We start from the raw sequence: 21,271 nt of genomic DNA, 5'->3' as shown, positions 1-21,271 counted from the left end.
CCGTAGGTCCCCCCAGGTAAAAACCTTAGCAAGGTTCCATGGGAATTGATGGTATGTGCACAGGCACTTCTTGTGGTCAAGATGAAGAAACATCTATCTCTGGGTAACTGCCAATACTTTAAGGTGCACATGTTTGTCTTGTTTGGTGGAGATAAAGGCTAATGCTAGAGGGGATCTCAGAGGCCAAAAAACCACAAAAACTGTGGGCATGGGTCAACCATTTAAAGGCTGCTAGAGCTATAAGCACCTCAAGAAGACTCCAGTGATAGGATAAGTGGGTCACAGAATGGGTTAAACTGACACTAGGTCACCTGCCAACCTCAAGAAAATTTCAGTGCAGTGAGATAAACTGTCAAACACGGTCCCCAAATCCAGTGGCATGTTCCTTTTAAGTATTACTTCGGCTCTAAGAAACCCAAAGGCTTAGCTAATGGGATCCTTGGATCCTAGGGTCAAGTGTGCCACCTTTCAGCATATCTTATGTCTAAGAACTATAGCCCTGGAGGTTGTAGATATGTAGCAAAAACAGCAAATCTTACTAAGCCTGTTTCGTATCCTGAGGAACTTAGATCAGTAACCGTCAGGTTGAGGACCCCAAAATAAGTCTGGACCAAAATGTTAGTTAACCAACTTAAAAAAAGTACTGGTGTAACAGAATTCATCATTGCTTACTTATTAGCTTTCACTAGAAATTAAGGTTTCTAAGAGCTAAAAAATTCTAACAAGAGAAACATACTCCATGCAAAAGAAGTAAGATGTGTATTTTTGGTTAAAATAAATAAGAGGGAGAGGGTGGCTAGGTGATGGACATTGGGGTGGGTATGTGCTATGGTGAGTGCTATGAAATGTGTAAGCCTGATGATTCACAGACTTGTGCCCCTGGGGCAAATAATACGTTATATGTTAATAAAAATAATTTTTAAAAAATAATAAATAAGAGGGATGGGAATACATTTTAGCTGAGGGAGAAGAAAGTAATTCTGTCCGAAGTGAGGCTAGTTATTTTAAGATGGAAACCTCAGGACAAAATCTGAATGTAAAAAAGAAAGTTGCCAGAGGTTTATGAAAAAGGTATCCTTGGAAAGGAATTTTATGGGTGGTGAGGACTAAGACTAAAATGAGTACTTTTTAAAATCAAAAATAAGTTGGTACAAAATTAAAATTTGGTTTTCTCTACGTTAAAAGGATAAAGAGTTTTTTTGGTTTTGTTTTGTTTGTAGACTTTTGGTCTGCTTAAGTCTTTTTGACCTGGACCGTTCCAAAAGATTTACTGAACTAAGTAGGCTCATTTGATGTGTCAAATTATATAGGAAGCATTGCCAAACTAGAGGTAATACTAAGTTTTTTTTATGTTGTGTTTGTAAGATCTGGGCACATGTGACAAGTACATTCTGCTTCTACAAACAACGGTCCTCACAGATGGACTCTTCCCATCCTGATGTCCTTGTAACATAGCAACAGTCCCCTCCTGAATCTGCAAAATTGAACAATCACTGTAAATTAAACAGCCAGGGCTATGGGAAAGCCAAGACAGCTGCTGGGTTTTTCCCAGGTCCCTGGCAAATCCCATTTTTTTGGTGGGTTTTGCATTCCTTTACCCACCATGAAGCATTTACGATGACTCAAACTATAGACGTTGGTGGAGAGACTTGTATAAAATTGCAAGAACAGTCCATGAGCAATGTCTGACTTGTCAGGTCCATAATCCTAAAAAAATTGTTTTTGTCTCCATAGGCCTCAGACATCTTCCCTTTGGACCCTCTGAGCACCTACAGCTGGACTTCATTCATCTCCCACTTCATATGGGTGATCAATGTGTTCTTGTTACTGTTTGTATGTTTTTCCAGGTGGGTTGAAGCCTCCCCCCTTGGCAAGTCTGATGCCTTTACAATGGGTTTAAAAAAAACAAAAACTGTTTAAAAAATGTACTTCCCACTTGGGGTACACCTGTAATCTCTAATGATCGGGACACCCACTTCACTGGGCAAATCACACCAGCCTTAATGAAAACCTTGCAATCTTCTTAAAATTCTACCACTGTACTAATTTCTGCTGATCTGGTTGTCTCACGAAAGCATGATGAGCGGCTGTAAGTCTCTAAAGTCTATCATCCACAGGTTAAAGAAGGCTCACTGGTTTCCCAATTCAAAGGATTCTGTTGATCACAGTTTAGAGCCTGATGATGAGGTATTCTGAAAATATTATCAAAGAAAGACAGCCCTTGAGCCCCATTGAAAGAGACTTTACCAAGTGCCCCTGATGACCAATACTGCTGCAAAAGTAGAAGGCATTGAGCCTTGGGTACACACATCACAACTGAAGGAGGTCCCCATGATCCCTCCATAGATGCTGGAGATTTCCAAATCAAATTGGCAGGGAAGAGAAGTAGCTGGCATTGAGGTAAACTGCTTCTGCCCAAGACGACGGATCAAGACTTCGTACTTGAACTAAACATGAAACCCATTCTCTTTTTCCTTTCCTTGATTCTGGAATTGGCCAGAAGGATAATGCTCTCATTTGTATTTCCCAGGCCATAGCTAAAGGGGTGACCTCTGGAACTGAAAGCAACCTTTTATTTCAGGCAAGGAGAAAATCTAACTATGCCTCTAAATGTTTACAAGCTAAAGAAGCCATCTCATTGGTCAGTTCCCCAAATTTACATCATGGAGTTAGAAAGGAGCCACTAGAAGGGTTTTAGTCCTTTTGGCAGGTCCCTACTTCTCTGATTAGGGATAAATGTAAATTAAGGCTATAATCAGGAACTTTCCCTTGATTCTTAAAGGTATTGCAAAATCTGCTGCTAAATAGTGACCAACTTTTTTCTTACAGTTTCCAGGACCACAGATCTTAGACATAAAATAAACAGGTGTGCCATAAGATGGTGCATTTCATTGTTTGGTTCTTAATGATAGGGTTTTAGAATACATGTGAGGTTTGTTGGGGTGGAGTCAGGAGCCAATGACCAAGAAAGAATTCTTGCAATGTCTTTGGTGTAAAAATGTGGTTTTATTAAAGCCCGGGGACAGGACTCGTGGGCAGAAAGAGCTGCTGCATGGGTATTGTGAGGGGTGGCTGATGAGATACTATGGTGTGGGGGGGACGTCTTGGAATCCTTTTTCCAAGATGAAAACAAAAACAAAAACAGAAATTAGAACAAAGATTAAAACTCCACATTGACATAAATTCCTCCTTCTTAATGAGAGGGAGCAGAAAGCAAGCTGAGGACAAGGCAGAAGCTGACTCCCCACAAGGAGGAATTTATGTTGGATGTGCAGTTTTAATTTTTTAAATTTTTGTTCCAAGTCTAATTTCTGTTTTTGTTCTCATCTTGGAAAAAGGATTCCAAGATTTCCCTTGGAAGAAGGATGTTATATACTTTTGTATCCACTTCTGAATTTGGTCTTTGCACAGATGCCATTAAGACAATTCTTTAGGATGAGAGCCCTGTTAAATTTTTCAAACATCAAAGTTTCTCTGATTCAGAAGATCCATTGTCAGGGTGCCTGGGTGGCTCAGTGGGTTAAGCCTCTGCCTTCGGCTCAGTTCATCTTCTCAGGGTCCTGGGATCAAGCTCCGCATCCAGCTCTTTGCTCGGCAGGGAACCTGCTTCCCCCCTCTCTCTGCCTGCTGCTCTACCTACTTGTGATCTCTCTCTCTCTCTCTCTCTCTGTCAAATAAATAAAATCTTTAAAAACCCCAAACAAACAAAAAAAGAAGATCCATTGTCTGGTAATTGTTGAGTAGGATCTATTCATCTCAACAGTGAGTCAAACTGAAGCCAAGGACACAAGAGGCATCTCACAAGAGAGAGAAAAATATGCTGCTCTCACAAGATCTAGAGAGTTCATTTACAAAGATAGACTATAAAAGGCCTTTGATGCTTATTTTTATGACCAGTAAAAATACGCTCTCTGGTCTTCACCATTGGGAGGGTGCACTGCCTGGGGTCTACCTGGTGGCCAGTTGGGGTTCCAAGACATGCTCTTTGACTGGCAGTGTCAGCAATCAGAGAAGTTTGTTGTAAGGGGCCCAGAACATAAGGGGACTTTGCTTTCTCAAACTTTGTTGCTTGTTAGTGCCGGAAAAGTCCCATTTCAGTAGCACCTGCCTGGTGTCACAGATTAGTGATCTGTGACCAGAGATGTTTCATGTTTTCGCAACAGCATCTTTATTGCCTGTGCAACAACAAAGGCCTTTGCTATCACCTTCCCCCCCACCCAAAAAAAACTCTTTAACACCCAGCTGCCTATTAAAATTTCCCTTTCTTCATGAGATTTGCAGAGAGTGCTTCTGCCTGATCTCTAGGCCCAGGAAATACAGTTTCCTTATGTAAATACTGAATGTCAGGAAGTGAATTTAACAAAAGTGCCCCAGGAGAGCAACAGGGCTTGCTTTGCTATCCCTTACAATTCAACTCCTCCTACTTCCCAGGGCTCTGTAATCAAGCTCTGCCAGTTTCAGGCATTTCTGTGCAATGTCCTTTGTGCATGTATCCTGGACCGCCTGGGCAAAGAATTCATGTCCCCAGGACAGCAGCAGATCTTTTAAATTATAAAATCCTTTTACTTCTGCCCTTGGAGTGATGTGAAAATGTTGGGGTTCGGTAGTGAACAGTCAAGAAAGAAATCTTGAAGTGTCTTTGGTGCAAAAGGGGTGGTTTTATGAAAGCTAGGGAACAGGACCAGCAGGCAGAGCAGCACTGGGGTCATGAGGAGTGGCTGATCATATAGTCTCAAGCTGGGAGGGGGTGTAGGGATGGTGAAGTCTCTAAGGAATTTGGGGGCAACGTTTCCAGCACCTTGAGGGGCTAGCTATTGTTAGAACAAGGTCATTTACTACTGTCTAGTAAAACCTTAGTCATGAGACCCTTCAGGTGTGTATCAGTGGGCCATATGCTTGGAGGATGATTTCTAACATATATCTTGGGGTTGGGGGGAGAGATAAAGGAAGTTTCCAAAGGGATTTCCATATGTTAAAGAAGACCAATAGGATCCTGCAGTTTGTGCTAATGTTAAGCTAAGGCTGCCTTTTGCCCTTATCAAAGTATTAACATGGAGGCAGTTGAGTCCCTAGAGGAATGTTGGTCACCCTCAGGAACTTCTCAGTGGGCTGTAAGTCGTAAGGAAATTTAAATTTTTCTTTTGCCTTTGTTCTCCACATCCTACCAAATTTAGAGATGAGTTAGAAAGGTTAGTGGTTATTTACAATCCCACTCAAAGAGACGTAGACCGTAGACCGGCTATGTAGGGGTGTTCTTCTTACCCAGGATTATATGATGGTTAGGGGACAAGCTAGATGGTCTGGAGAAAATCCCCTCACAGAGGAAGCAGATGGCCTGAGCCTTTCTCAGGCCGTCCTGCACATGTACCAGGAAGCAGCTCAGCTGGAGGCTTGCATGGGAGCTCTGTTAGAGGTGTTCCCCCTCAAAGTAGATTGGTCTGAGGTTGAACCATGTACTTAGAAAGAAGAGTGCATAAAAGCCTTTGTTGAATGTTTTATGTAAACTTTTCAAAGGCAGATTTTATTAAATCCAGAAGCCCTGGAACATCGGAACTTTTAATTTCTGCTTTAGTGGGATATTTTCTCCCTGATATCCAATAACAAATCCGCATGGTCAGTTGGTCAGGGCAGCCACTTGGCATAAAAATGGAGGCAGCTACTTAATTCTTTGAAAAGAGCAGGAAAGCAGGATTAAAAAAGAACTCCTAGCGGGGCGCCTGGGTGGCTCAGTGGGTTAAAGCCTCTGCTTTCAGCTCAGGTCGTGATCCTGGGGTCCTGGGATCAAGCCCCGCATTGGGCTCTCTGCTCAGCAGAGAGCTTGCTTTCCCCCTCTCTCTCTGTCTGCCTCTCTGCCTACTTGTGATCTCTGTCAAGTGGATAAATAAAATCTTTAAAAAAAAAAAAAAAAGAACTCCTAGCAATAATTCTTGCTTTGCAGCTTGAGTCTTTGGAAAGGTGAGAGCGTGACTGAGTAATTCAAGGCCCATTCAGAGCTCTCCCTGTTCGCCTCCAGGCAATCAAAGATAGTGCAAGAATCCAGGTCACTGGAAGAGAAATTGTCCTGTACTTATGAAAAAGTAAAGTTTAAGAAGCAATGTCCCTAAGCCCCATCACCCTGAGAGAATGTGTTTTTCTCCTGAGGGACAATTCGCCCTTAAATGGCAGTGGCAGCCAGGCCTCAGTCACACCTCAAAGCCCACCATTAACTTTAAAATAGAGGATCAGGAATGGGATTTTTTTTTTTTTAAGATTTTATTTATTTATTTGACAGAGATCACAAGTAGGCAGAGAGGCAGGCAGAGAGAGATGGGGAAGCAGGCTCCCCGCTGAGCAGAGCGCCCGATGTGGGGCTTAATCGCAGGACCCTGAGATCACGACCTGAGCCAAAGGCAGCGGCCCAACCCACTGAGCCACCCAGGTGCCCCAGGAATGGGATTCTTTGACACTCATGTGACTTTCTCTACCATCTGCTCAGAGGATTTATCTCTACCTGTCACCTCTGATTCTAATCAGGGGATAATCAAACCAAGCAGGGAGCTCTTATAGATTCCCTCATCCTCCTAAAGGCACTGACTGAATGAGGCCGTAAAGCCTCCACATGTAAACTGCAGTGCGTGCGAACAACTGTTCACTACTTAGGACAGGAGAGATCTCAGGGCATTGGAAAGCTGGCTCCAAAACACCTTGAGTCACTTTTGTTCATCCTTTTCCCCGAGACAAGTAAGTGGCTATTATGTACATTTTGGGGGGGGTAGTTGGCTACTGCAGTCAATGGATTCCTGATTCTGTAGACTTTGTTAAACCTCTGTATGCTCTTCTCCCAGAGACCACCCCAGAGCCCATTTCCTGGTCTTCAGAGACATCACCATCCTCTAAAGCCTGGGATTAATATTGTCAACACCCCAGCCCTAGGCTTACCTAATTTTAACAAACCTTTACATCGATACTGCCTTGAAAATAATTGCATTGCTACAAGCATTTTAGGACAAGCTTTTGTCTCTCAGATACAACCTATAGCATAGTCTCAGATACAACATGCATTGGGTATGCCCTCCTGCTTATGTGCATTGATTGTCTGGGGTTCAAAATAATGCTCATGCTAAAGCATTACATCCTGTGGTGGCCAACCCTAAACTCATGGTAGCAAGCCAGAGTAAATCCAGGAAGATGGGAATAGGATACCTTAGCATGGAGCCTGAACTCTCTCCTGGGAGAGTAACCTCTGAGTGAGAGAAAAATTGTTGGCTTAAAAATTACTCAAATTTGGGCGCCTGGATGGCTCAGTGGGTTGGGCCGCTGCCTTCGGCTCAGGTCATGATCTCAGGGTCCTGGGATCGAGTCCCGCATCGGGCTCTCTGCTCAGCAGGGAGCCTGCTTCCTCCTCTCTCTCTGCCTGCCTGCTTGTGATCTCTCTCCGTCAAATAAATAAATAAAATCTTAAAAAAAAAAGAAAGAATTACTCAAATTAAAAAAAAAATTACTCAAATTGGCTTTCTTATGTGACAAATAATTGAACTGTAAAATAATGATGGAGAATTGCTCTTGGATACAACTCACATAACTTTCTGAATTAATAATCTATCTAACCAATGTACATTTTAGAAAAACTCATAATGCTTGTGTTGGGGCTCCGGGTAGGCTACTCCAAAATATGCTATGTTGGCATCTTGATTATTTTGAATTAAAGTAACTTAAGAAACAGCCAGTGCAAAAAGGATAGATACACTGACTCTCCTTCGTGTCCAGAGAGCAAGAAACTAACCTCCCATGTGAAAGGTACCCTCCCTGTATCAGAAGGTAGAGAGACATCCTTATCATCACAGATAGAGAATTTAGGGTGACGAAGCCTATATAAATAAACCTTGTTACTTTTTTTTTTTTTAAAGATTTTATTTATTTATTTGTCAGAGAGAAATCACAAGTAGGCAGAGAGGCAGGCAGAGAGAGAGAGGAGGAAGCAGGCTCCCTGCTGGGCAGAGAGCCCGATGCGGGACTCGATCCCAGGACCCTGAGATCATGACCTGAGCCGAAGGCAGCGGCTTAACCCACTGAGCCACCCAGGCGCCCCAAACCTTGTTACTTTTATTAACTGACAACTCCCATCCAAAATCTGTCTAGAATTCCTTACTGGTTGAAGTTTCCAAACGTAAGTTTTCTTTTTTTTAAACTTTTTTTTTTTTTTTTTTAATTTATTAGACAGAAATCACAAGCAGATGGAGAGGCAGGCAGAGAGAGAGAGGGAAGCAGGCTCCCTGACGAGCAGAGAGCCCGATGCGGGACTCGATCCCAGGACCCTGAGATCATGACCTGAGCCGAAGGCAGCGGCTTAACCCACTGAGCCACCCAGGCGCCCAAACGTAAGTTTTCTTTATCCTGTCAATTCCTCACCAATTTATTGTTTCTTTGTTTAAAAAAAAAAAGCTGCCTGCCTTAGCCATATCTGTAGGAGCTCTGTATATACAAATTAGATTGATTCTTTCCTGTTACCTGTCTCATGTTAATTTAATTCTTAGACCAGCCAGAAAAAGCTTGAGGGTAGAGAAAAATTTTTCTTCCCCGACATTTGCTTTATATACTTTATGGTTTTCAAGTCCCTTCATGTGTTATCTCATTTAATCCTCACAGTAGCTCTGTAGTGATAGAAGCCCATTTCACAGCTACGGACACTGAAGCCCACGAGGGAGAACTCGTCCCCCAGCTTGCACTGTAAGAAGAGGGTTTGAATATAGCCCCTGGGCCTCAGATGCAAGGGTTGTGCCCAACAAATTAGGTCTCTTTGAAGCCTTTTGGATTATCTGGGAACTTTTCTAAAAAAACAAAAAGCCAGCAGTGGCAAAATACCTTCTCATCCTGAGCAACCACCTGCATTAGTCTCAAGAGTTTTCTTGTTTGTTTGTTTGTTTGTTTGTTTTACCCCAGTATCAGCAGCGTCAGGTGGTCTTTTTTTGCTGACCCTTCCTATAGGTCCTTAGGGAATTCATTTCTCTGGCATTGTGAACTGCTTTCTTCAATACCAGTCTTATTTCTTCTATCACAAAGTCCTGTAAAGAGAGGAAGAAATTATGACTTTTGTATTTCTGAAGACTTGTTTTTGTGGGAGGCTTCCTCTTCTGAGAAAAAATGATAAATGAATAAAATAATTCCCAAGTAAAATATGAGGTTCAAAAAAAATCAGTAAGAATAGCTATGATTTACTAAGTACCTACCTTAAACCTTTAAACTCTAAGCTTCGTGGGGGTAGGTACCCATTTGTCCTCACTACCCAGAACAATACCAGGCACTGAGTACATGTTCAAGAAATATCAGTACATGTAATAAATCAATAGCAGGCACAATGTAAAAATGTATTTCTCATTTAATTTACACACATATCTCATTTACTTCCAGCCCCCTCCTGCCTCCTACCACCCACACACAAACATGCAACTTCACAAAATTGATATCTTTATCTCAGATGAAGAAACTGATATTAAGAGAGATTGAGTAATTTATTCAAGGATATATGGCTGATAAGTAAGTGGTCTCTCTAACGCTATCGTTTCTCTTAATTAGGGTTCTATGAATAGAACAACATTGGAATGGCTTAGATCATAATGTTCCATCACCAGGGTAACGTTCCAGTAGGCTGATGCAAACCAGTGGACTTCAAATAGGCTTCGGGTTGCTGTACAGTAAAGGTACTTTATGATAACATACCTGTAGGAACAGTAGTATATTTTCTCTATTTGCACTGTTGATTCTTGTTATTGCAGTAGTTACGTTCTATAAAGTGGCCCCAAACACTGAATGATCAAATACTCAGCCACTGTTCCTAGGGGAAAAAGAGGGTTAGGTTCTTGTGAGCCTCTGGTCATAACATTTTTGTCAACCAATCAATATGTAACCTTATTTTATGTATGTATCTGTTTAAAGACACAGTATTTAATACATACTGTTGATTCACTAACATTGAACTCACAACCAAAAGCGCTAGAAGTCATACCTGAACAAAGCTTATCTAACACACATAAAGCTCACTAGAGCCTTCTTGCTGTTCGAAGCACCAGACAACACTTTGGCACTCAACTCGGGTGGGGAGCATCCTAAAATATAATGACACTGAATACATGAGGAAAAGGACACTGGTTTATAGTATGAGAGCTGAAGCAAGAAGGCAGAGTGTTCCCTTGTTGGACCTTAGCTGGGAATATGCACCCCAAGGAGACTAAAATTTTTGCTGCTCTGCGAATTTCTGGGAATGACAATGAAAATGTCACAAGTATTGATTTTGAGATAACAAATTTTTATGAGTAGACACATTTGCTAATATGGAATTCATGAATAATGATGTTCTCTCTGTGTATGCTTAATATTTTCAAAACCCTTTTCTTATTTTTTGTGGGTTTTTTAAGATTTTGGTTTTTTTAAAGTTATCTCCACACCCATTGTGGGGCTCGAACTTACAACCCTGAGATCAAGAGTCACATGCTCCATCAACTGAACCGGCCAGGCGCCACTCAAAGCCCTTTAAAAAACCATAGGTTAGGCACATTACTTATTGCCATTTATTTTATTTTTTTAAAAGATTTTATTTATTTATTTGATAGACCACACACAGGCAGAGAGGCAGGTGGGTTGGGGAGGGACCAGGCCCCCCGCCGAACAGAGAGCCCGATGCGGGACTTGATTCCAGGACCCCGAGACCATGACCTGAGCCGAAGGCAAAGGCTCAACCCACTGAGCCACCCAGGTGCCCACTTATCGCCATTTAAAAGACTAAAACTGGGTGAATAAATCATAGAAATCATCCTGTTACTATATCAAACACAGAGTCAGTTTCATAGGCATGTGACCTCTGCACTAACACAGGATCCTATGCTCAAAAGGGCCCCACACTTGCTTTAATGCTCTACTATTGCCATCTTGAAATTTTCAATGAATTTTCAGTAACGAGCCGTACAATTTCATTTTTCACTAGGCCCCACAAATTACGTAGCTGATTCTGGTTACATAGCAAGTAAACAGATCAATAACTAGAGGGACAAACAAAACAAAACAAAACATAATTGGAGGGACAAGAAATACTATTTCTCCAATTGCCCAAATCCTTTATTTCACAGTGCCTAACTGATGTACTAAAGTTACCATTTGGAGCATCTGGGTGGCTCTCCTGGTTAAGCTTCTGACTCTTGGTTTCAGCTCAGGTCATGATCTCAGGGTCGTGAGATCAAGCCCCTCGTCAGCCTCTGAGCTCTTTGGGGAGTCTGCTTGAGATTCTCTCCCTCTCCCTCTGCTCCTGCCCTTGCTTGTGCTCTCTCTCAAATAAATAAGCAAATCTTTACAAAAAGGTTACCATTTATTAAGGATTGGCTATATTAGGTCATTTAATCCTTGTGACACTCTGAGGGTTGGGTATTATTTCCACTTAACATTTAAGGAAACTGAGTGCCCAGAGAAGGTGACTTAACTAAGGTCATACAGTTATTTTGTGTGTCATATAAAAACATACCTTGTTTTCTTTTCCTTTAGTCATGTCCCAGTTTGATTTCATCCCCTAGAGAGGATAAGCAGTAAAAGTGTTAGAAGGGATATAATTCAAAAAGTCTAAATTCTGACAAACTAGTATCTCTAGTAAAAGTAAGTTGAAACTGATGACAAAAAATGAGGTATTTAAACTATTTAAGTAAAACCATATTTTGTTTCCACTACACTGGATAATTAATTGATGATTGGAATAGAGTTAGGCTTATCGAGGCCAATTCAGTTCTTTAGTGTTAATTGAGTATGTAAAATATTTTGTCTTCTTTCAATTTAAACTTGCTAGATCCAAAGTTGAAAAGGTATTTTTTCTCTTTTCATGTCTGAAACTGACATCTTGTCTAAAGAGAAAGTTTACTTAAATCATTTGAGTACCAAGTGTTCATTTTCTGGTAGTTATATATTTTCTTTTATGTTTGTGAGCAAACATTACTGGATTTATACATTTAAGAAGGTCAGTTGTCAATTGCTTTTTATTGGGTTACTACATTATATGAGCTTGAACTCCAATTTTACTGTGAAAGATATGCTGCCTAATACCAAGGGTTTTCCAGGGAGACAGGAAACAGAAATGGAAAATGGAAATACTATGCCTGCCGGAGGTGGCAAAATGACATTGCAGTTCAAGAAGAAATTGTTTTCTTCTCCTATCCTTTGCCTTAAAAAAAAAAAAAATTCTCTTATACTATTAAAATTCCTAGGAACAAAATAAGGATAGGAGATGTAGATCCCATCTGACATGTTAGATTAGAGGAAAATAGATTTCTTTGTTTTTCCCAGTTCTAAAATTTTGGGAACAGATCTAAGCTCAACCTTCACCGCGGAGCCAAGCCCAGTCAGACCTTTAAGCCAGAAGCCAAGTTCTCAGGTGAGCCCAGCCCAGCTCAATCCACTACTGAGCATGAGGATAAATGTTTATTGTTGTATGCTGTTGAGTTTTACAGCATTCCTATGGCATTGTCTTCCTGAGACAATTCTTTACCATCTTGCATTAAATTCTAGTCTTCCTTGGGCTTTGGACAGGGGAAGGGGGTAAAGGGTTCAAATTCCATTCTCCCTTAAACCCTTTCCTTTTGTTCAGGGACTATCTTCTGCAAGTACAAATACATGTAAGATTTATGTGTTAGCCAGAGAATGTTGAAATACGCCTCTTCTCCTTTTGTGTATCCAGGAATGACCAACTGATGACTCCAATGGGTTTCCTAAAACAGTGTTTGTGTGATTTTTGTGCTTCAATATGTTTCAAAGTGTACTGTTCGAAGTGTAAACAACCTACAAGTCTAACAATAAATGGGCTAATCAAATATATTATTTTAATTCCATGTGAAAAAGTACCACACTGTCTTAAAATATTTCACTTTTATTATGAATGACCTATATGTGATGGCATGAAAAATTCTCATGATATAATAGTAAGTGATAGGAGTCAAGATTTATAAGTAATATACTTTTCATTCATTCAAAAAATATTTATTAGGGATGCCTGGGTGGCTCAGTGGGTTAAATTCTCTGCCTTCAGCTCAGGTCATGATCCCAGGGTCCGGCAATGACGCCCCACATCGGGCTCTCTGCTCAGCGGGGAGCCTGCTTCCTCTCCTCTCTCTGCCTGCTTCTCTGCCTACTTGTGACCTCTCTCTCTCTGTCAAATAAATAAAAATAAATAAAATCTTAAAAAAATAATATGTTCCTTTTTTATAACTGAGTAGTATCCATTGTGTGGATATACCATAATTTATCCATTCAGCTGTTGATGGACATTTGGGTTGGTAGAACTTTTTGGCTCATAAAAATAAAGCTGTGATGAACATTCATATCTAAATTTTCTTGTGTGTAGATAGTTTCTTCATACACTTGTATAGAGACTTTCACTTTTGTTAGGTAAATACTAGGAATAGAACATATGGCAGACATATGTTTAACTTTTAACTACTGCACTGTTTTCCAAAGTAGTTGTACCACTCTACATCCTAACCATTAGTGTCCGAGAGTTCCAGTGCCTCCACATCTTCAGCACTTGATTTGGTCAATCTTTTCAATTTCCGCCATTCTAGTGATAGGCAGTATCTCACTGTAGTATTGATTTACATCTCCCTAATAATCAATGAGACTGAGTATCTCTTGGTGTGCTGACTTACCATCTGTATAACTTCTTTACTACATTGAAAATATAATTTCTCTGTCTTATGGCTTCTATTGTTCCTTTTTGAGAGGTTAGCTGTTAGTTCACTGTCGTTTTATTTTTTCATGGCTTTTAATATTTCCTTTTAATTTCTTTCAAATTCCACTTTAAGCGTGGATTTAACAAAAAAAAATCTTGAGTGTTATTCTTTGAGCTTCTTGAGTCAGTTCTTTGTCAGTTCTGAATATTTCTCAAACATCTTTTTATGTCTTGTCTCTGCCTCACTTTTGTTCTCTGGATTTCCCATTTCATGTAGGTTTGACCTTCTCACTGTGTCCTCCACATATTTTGCTTTTTCATACCTTTTGTCTTTTTTGTACTTCTGTGCTGCATTCAGGATATTGGCTTCTGATTTATTCCCCAGGCCTCTAAATATCTCTTCATCTGAATTCTTATCTGCTGCTAAGCCTATATTAAATGTTGCTTAATAACATTTTCTCATTTCTAGAAATTCGTTTTGGCTTCTTGTTTCCTGAACAATGCTGCAAACTTATTTTCTTTTGCTTTTTTAGATGTTGTACGTATAATTGTTCTATAATTCATCTGATGCTTCTCACATATGTAGATTTCATGGTTTTGTTGCTGCTGTTCTCACTTTACGATGCGTCATCTACCTTTGCGCTTGACTGATTATCCTTGGCTGTGTGCTATTTGTTGTCTTTGAAAAAGTATTGTTGGTGAGTCCCAGATGCCAAGGATGAAATTCTTCCAGAAAAGACTTGAGTTTGCTTATGTCAGTTACTTGGATGTCTTCCCAGCTTGGAACCCCCTTAGCTAAATTCTTGCTACCACCTTGCTCCTCAGCTTGCTATTTCTTGCCCCGTTCTTGTTTTTCACCTTGCTATTTCTTGCAACTGCCCTAGTTGTGAATTTGGGTTGAAAATCCATGTGAGAATCAGGAAGCACTTACAACTTTTCATGGTAGGGTTTTCCCCCATAGCTACACTTAATGCTAAAGCAACATTCTTCCAGCAAGTACGTGATGGAATGTGAGTTTACTGTGTCTTCACTCTCACCCTGAGGGGGTAACCCTTTGTACGCCAACTTACTATGGAAAAGGTCTACTTTAGACTCTCCACTGTGCATAGACTTTGGGCTTTGATTTCTCTGTCCCTTGTCCTCTAGGCTAGCAAAATGACTTCTTTAACCTCCAGGATCAGAAGACGTCCTCAGGCAAGCACAGGTTCCGTCTACCTCTGTACGTACTTGTTCTTGCTTTCCTTCATTTTGGACCTGCTATTTTCTAACTCTCTTATCATTTCATTATTAACAAATTAAAAAAAAACTTCCCCAGAATTTTTAGTAGTTTTCACTGGGAGTTATGTCTAAATAATGTAGTCTACCATAGTCACTTAAGAGAAAGTTCTGTTCATCTATATAAAATGTTAATGTGAGATAAAATGTTAATGTGAGATTTTTTTTAATGTCTGAGAGGAGCCTTTGTGTGTAAAAAGGACCATTTATAGTTACTTGGATTTCAAATTAAAGTTGATTTTATATATATGTATATATATAATATATATGTTATAAAATAATATAAATTATATATATATATATTTTTTTAAGATTTTATTTGACTGAGAGATACATAGCGAGAGGGGAATGCAAGCAGTGTTAGAGGGAGAAAGCAGGGTTCCCGGTGAGCAGGGGTCCTGAGATTCACATCTGGTTTCAATCTCGGACCCTGGGATCATGACCTGAATGGAAGGCAGATGTCGAACACCTGAGCCACTCAGGCACCCTTAATATTGATTTTATAAAATTAAAACATTAAAAATCTTTCTGTCAACCTTTGATTTCAACATATAACTCTTGTATTCTATCTATAAATTGAGTTATTTTTATATATAGCTCACCCTCATTTTCGCTGAAATTAATGTTCAGTTAACCCAAATTGAGAAGACTAAACACCTTTAAGTAATCAGTCCATTTACAAACTTATTTAATACTTTAAATATTTTAAACTTCTTTTGTAAATTTAACATTATTTGATTTTTAAGTATTTCACGTGTCTGAAAAGACAAATTGATAGACCTAACAAGCAAAATCTTCCTAAATATTTAACAGTACTTCAAGATTTTAAATTTCTGTTCAGCCATAGTCCATTTAATGTTTTTTTCTGTACTTTTAAAAAAAAATTTATTTATTTTCCAGCGTAACAGTATTCATTGTTTTTGCACCACACCCAGTGCTCCTGTACTTTTTATAATAAAATCCCTTTGGATATTTATTGGGAAAGAAACATCCAAAATGTTAATTTGGTTGTCTCTGGATCAAGAGTGATTTTAGCTTGTCTACCTTATGCTTTTCTGCATTCTCTTAATTTTCTACAATTAATATGTTTTATTTTATAATGAAAAGAAACAAGAGTCTCTTAAAGCAAGAATCAACACATAGTATTTGTTTCAAAACCAAAATATTTTCTTTTACTGCAATCCTCTTTTTTTCCCTTTTTTTTATGTATTTAAATTCAATTAACCAGCATATGGTACCTCATTAGTTTTTTATGTAGTTCAATGTAAAATCCTCTTTTCACGATGTTTTTCCCCTGAAGAAACATCAAAAAACAAAAAGACCTTCGGAAACAATAATAAAATGGAGTGAGATGTGGGGGGTGGTATTTTCGGGGAGGGGAAGGAGGAACCGACCATGAGTATTGGCTTCGAGGTCAAGCAGTCCCTGATAGTATTTTGTCCTTTGTTTGCAGGACAGCAAGAATCACTTGATGTTTAGTTTGTCAGCATAATGACTTCCAAGAGAAGAACCAGTGAAATCATTAGAAAGCTCAAAGAAGGCAAACGCTGTCTCCTGGAGGAGATAAATGAAAAGCGTGAATCCAACTGCCTTGTGGAAAGAAGCAATCAAGTCAGTTTACTGAGAGTTCAAAAGAGGCATTTCAGTGGTGCATGCATGTCTTCTACTCACACCCAAAGCAAAGAATCTGTCCCTGATAGTGGCAGGAGCTCCTGGGTCACACTGAGTCTCCTTGCTCACACGGAGAAAAGGCACTTTCCCCCCAAAAGTAAGTTGTTACTGTAGGATTCCCGCTCAGTTGATGGGGGCAGGGGTGGGGAGGGGGTGGGGGGTGGGGGGTGGGGGTGGAGAGGGGGTGGGGGGTGGGAGGTGGGGGTGGGATTTATAAGTAAACTTGTGGGGAGTTTCTGGGGTTGAGAGAGTTTCAGGAAGTATCGTTCTGGGATAGTTTAAAGGAAATCTGTCTGAAGTAAAAAACATCAGTAAAGGAGATTAGTGGATATAAGATCTACTCTAGACCAGAGATTGTCAGTTTCTCGTGCTTAGAGAATCCCAAGCTCCTTCTCCAGACTGACTCATTGAGTAGGCTCTCTTTTGGGTCCCAGAATCTGCATTTTCAGCAGGATAAGGAGATGCTGATGCTGATGCTGGTGATGAGAGCCATATTTTGAGGAAAGTTGTTGTAGATCATTGTAATAGACCACAAAAACTGCAGAGACCTCTTCTCACCAATTTCTGTTGCCTCTGCAAAAATTTCATGAGCAAAACTGAGATAAACTGAAATGATTTTGATGACAAATATCAAACAAGAGGCCCTGAGTCACAATAATAAAATGTGGAGGTTGGCATGGGGGTTTGTGGTGGTGGTCATATTATTTTACAGGAGGAGGAAGAGAAAGGGTAACTATTCTTGACTGTGAATACTTGTTTCTAAGTCAAGACAAGCAACTGATGGCATTTTGTCCTTTATGTAAAAAGAAAAAAAAAGTGTAATTGTATTAAATACAAACAACACGATTGAGTTAGATCAGAAACAAAAGAATCACTATTTTGGAGATTTAACTTCTTTGATGAAGGAGTTACGACTTTTCATTTGCCCCAGGCTCTTAGTCAGTGGGACAGAGAGGGGACACAGGGTGGCGTGGGAAACTGAGGTGCTCCATGTGCTTCAGAGTTAATCTGTAATAGCGATGTGTTTATTATACTAAAAAAATAACTCTTTACAAGGAGGAATGCCTCTAGTGTCCTAGGTGCATCTGCATAATCTTTTACTCTGCTTGAATTACTTGGAACTAGATGCGTTAAGCCACAACTAGTAGGTTAGTTTTCACAAGTTTAATGGTAGAGGGTAATATCTACCTTCTATGACAAACATAGTTTGCCATGTCACATGAATACACATGGTTTTCTACAAAACAGAGTCTAATAAACGTAATTTCCATAGCCAACATTAATGATATTAAGGTTAGTAACCAACAATTCTGGAACATTGAAATAAACCTTTAAATATTGCAGAAAAGCTCTTTGTTTCTTTTAAGTGAACAGACTCAAAAAGAAATTCAACTTTATGATGATGAGATACACAATAAGCATAGATCTAATTTAAATGTTATGATAATTAGCATGCAAATACATGCTTTTTCTTTTTTAGACTAAATTAGTGATTCTGAAAGGGTGGCCTGGGGAACTCCTGAGTATTCAGGTCTTTTTTGGGGATCCACAAGCTCAAAGCTATTTTCATAATGATGCTGAGATATTACTTACCTTTTTTACTCTCGTGGGACTACAACAGAGTTTTCCAGAAGCAATTTGATTTCAATCACATCATTCTTCTAACCATTAAATGGAATGGGGAATTGCACTCTTTTTTTTTTTTTTAACGATTTTATTTATTTATTTGCCAGAGACAGAGGGAGAGAGAGCCAGCGAGCACAGGCAGACAGAGAGGCAGGCAGAGGCAGAGGGAGAAGCAGGCTCCCTGCCGAGCAAGGAGCCCGATGTGGGACTCGATCCCAGGACGCTGGGATCATGACCTGAGCCGAAGGCAGCTACTTAACCAACTGAGCCACCCAGGCGTCCCGGGAATTGCACCCTTGAGCTTTAAATTTTTTCTCCATTTAAATTTCTGATGTGGTAAATATTGAGAGGTACAACACACATGAACAACACTTTGATATGAGGTCTTTTTTTTTTTTTTAAAGATTTTATTTATTTATTTGACAGACAGCGATCACAAGTAGGCAGAGAGGCAGGTAGAGAGAGAGGAGGAAGCAGGCTCCCTGCCTAGCAGAGAGCCTGATGTGGGTCTCTATCCCAGGACCTGGGATCCCAACCTGAGCTGAAGGCAGAGGCTTAACCCATTGAGCCACCCAGGTATCCCGTGATATAGGGTCTTTCCAGTAGAGATAGTTTTAAAAGAGATTTAAAAGAGATAGCTTAAGATCAGTGAAAGTTAAGCTCAACCCAAAAGAGAACTTACCACATTCCAAACCTAAAGTTCAGCCCTACCGCACTAGACTGAGAACAGATATGAGAGAGTACCCCTCCCCCAGGAGGCCAGCAGATGCAAAGAAAAAAACCACACTCATTTGTAAAAATCAGATAGCACATCACTTATAAAATGCGATGAACATATTACTCCAGTAAACCATCAGCAAATAAGTATTGAATTGAATGATAAACATCATTAACTGTAAAATCACATCCTTTCTTTTTTTTTTTTTTTAAGATTATTTATTTATTTATTTGACAGACAGAGATCACAAGCAGGCAGAGAGGCAGCCAGAGAGAGAGGAAGGGAAGTAGGTTCCCCGCTGAGCAGAGAGCCAGATGCGGGGCTCGATCCCAGGAACCTGGGATCACGACCTGAGCTGAAGGCAGAGGCTTTAACCCACTGAGCCACCCAGGTGCCCCCACATCCTCTTTCTATAAGATGGCCCACTTCTCATCATTTATACTTAGTTTTTAGGTGATCTCAATGAGACAGATTGCTGGTCTTCAACTGTTTTGGGGCTTGAAAATCTCTTCTGTATTCGTGGGACTCCCACATTTCTACTTCTGGCCCTGACCTTTCTCCTGAGTTGGAGACATCCATCCTGCAACACCATACCCGGTGTCCTTTCCCTCCACAGTGTTTGTCACTCCCTAATGCCCCTTGATGGTATCTGTTTATTCATCGCTTTATTCATTCCGTTCCGAGAATGGTGTCTGGTGTTAATTAGGCACTCAGAAAATATTCATTTGATGATTGAATAAATACTGGGACGTAGGATGTATTTTTCCAGAAGTCGTGGTAAAGCTTACCTCATTCCTCTCGAGACTGGTAGCTGTGCCCTTGGGCAAAGGCTTACAAACCTAGAGTTTCCCATGGCACATTTGTTGTTGTAGACTAAATGGAAGAGGATAATAAGGAGTTACATTTTGCTGGGCATACACAGTAAGAATTAGAAAGTACTTTACACTTTCCCTTTGTACATACCTAGAGAGGAAGAAACATTCATTCAGCAGATTTTTGTGGCACTATTCCATTTGCTTGGCAGTACGGTGACAGAAACAACCCCTGCCTCATAAGGTTTAGAATTCAGTGGGACTTGTGTAGGTAGAGGCAGGGGGTTGTAAGTGGGTAAGTGCAATGGAGAAACATAAAGCAGCAGGTTGGGAGGGAACAGGAAGTGCCGGTCAGGAGATTCACCGCTGCTCACAGAGATATGTGGGGCGACCCACAACTCCTGGCTTCTTTCCCCCCATTATTTTAATTTTATTATTTTTCATCATGGTAAGTATACCCTTTAATCCCTATCACCTATTTGACCCGTCCCCCCACCACTGGTAGCCAGCGCTTCTGACTCTGTAGTTGAGTCTGTTTCTTGGTTGACTCCCTCTCAGAACTCTTGGCTTCCTGAGGTAGCCCAAGTAAACAGGGATAAGGAACAGAATGAGACTAGTCTTCACGGTCTCCAGTGGTGGTGAGGCCACGAGTGTTAAATCTGAGAAAGGTTGGGGGCTTTGCTAAGAGCACTTGGGGTTCTGGGGACTCCTCTTTGCTTCTATCAATAGGGATGTGAAGACCAGGGAACAGGTTTTCTTAGCTGGAGATCTCCAAGCTCTCTTTTCAGCCTTCTACCTGGAGATGTGGAGGCCAAAAGAGGGGCGGTCTTACTTCAACATGCTAGCCTTAAAAACAGAAGACGCAGGTATTTTAGTTCAGGTTGTTAGAACAAATCACAACAAATGGGTGGCTTAAACAACATGTACTTCTCACAGTTCTGGAGGCTGGAAGTCTGAGTCGGGGTGCCAGCATGGTCGGGTTATTCACGAATGTCCACTCCCTGGTTTAGAGAGGGCTGTTTTCTTGCCATGTGTCACAGAGCAGAAAGCACCAGCTGGTTCTCTGGCCTCTTCTAAGGGCACTAATCCCATTTATGAGGACTCCACCCTCATGACTTAATACCTCCCAAAGGCCCCAGCTCTCCTCACCATCATACTGTGATTAAGGTGCAATATAGGAATTGGGGAGGGGGGGCACAAACATTCAGTCCATTACACTTGGATTCAAGTACTGCTTCTGCTATTGACTAGTGGCATGTGCTTAGTCATTTAATGTTGCTAAGCCTTCCTTTCTACATCTGTGAAGCAGTACTCGTCCTCTCTGTCTTCAGGGTTATTCTGGAACTATGAAATGTATTACACATTATATTAACAAGTACCTTTTATTTTTCAGGTAATGCCATATTTGGATAAAGTGCATCTCCAGAGACACAGAAATATATTCCCTTTGATCCTTCTCTAATGTCTTATTTACAAATATTAATTATTAAAGAA

General features: G+C 40.4%; 1 protein-coding gene across 8 annotated transcripts in view; it reads left to right on the top strand.

The window, feature by feature from the left end:
* Positions 1 to 21,271, top strand: part of SPATA45 (spermatogenesis associated 45) — a 39,414-nt gene extending 18,143 nt beyond the window's left edge. For 4 of the 8 annotated variants that reach the window (XM_044267156.1, XM_044267160.1, XM_044267158.1 and 1 more), the window contains 6 exons: positions 1,735 to 1,847; positions 9,553 to 9,677; positions 12,298 to 12,385; positions 14,822 to 14,894; positions 16,404 to 16,718; positions 21,171 to 21,271. In XM_044267156.1, the coding sequence (XP_044123091.1) occupies positions 16,442 to 16,718; positions 21,171 to 21,190 (297 nt within the window). In that variant the 5' untranslated portion in view covers positions 1,735 to 1,847; positions 9,553 to 9,677; positions 12,298 to 12,385; positions 14,822 to 14,894; positions 16,404 to 16,441 and the 3' untranslated portion in view covers positions 21,191 to 21,271. Of the gene's footprint in view, positions 1 to 1,734; positions 1,848 to 8,331; positions 8,358 to 9,552; positions 9,678 to 12,297; positions 12,386 to 14,821; positions 14,895 to 16,403; positions 16,719 to 21,170 lie in introns of those variants that run through there. The other 4 variants (XM_044267163.1, XM_044267157.1, XM_044267161.1 and 1 more) reach the window with 4 other exon arrangements.

Source organism: Neovison vison, chromosome 10 (assembly GCF_020171115.1).
Source record: "Neovison vison isolate M4711 chromosome 10, ASM_NN_V1, whole genome shotgun sequence".
Taxonomy (NCBI): Eukaryota; Metazoa; Chordata; class Mammalia; order Carnivora; family Mustelidae; genus Neogale; species Neogale vison.
This window is presented reverse-complemented; position numbering and strand designations above follow the sequence as displayed.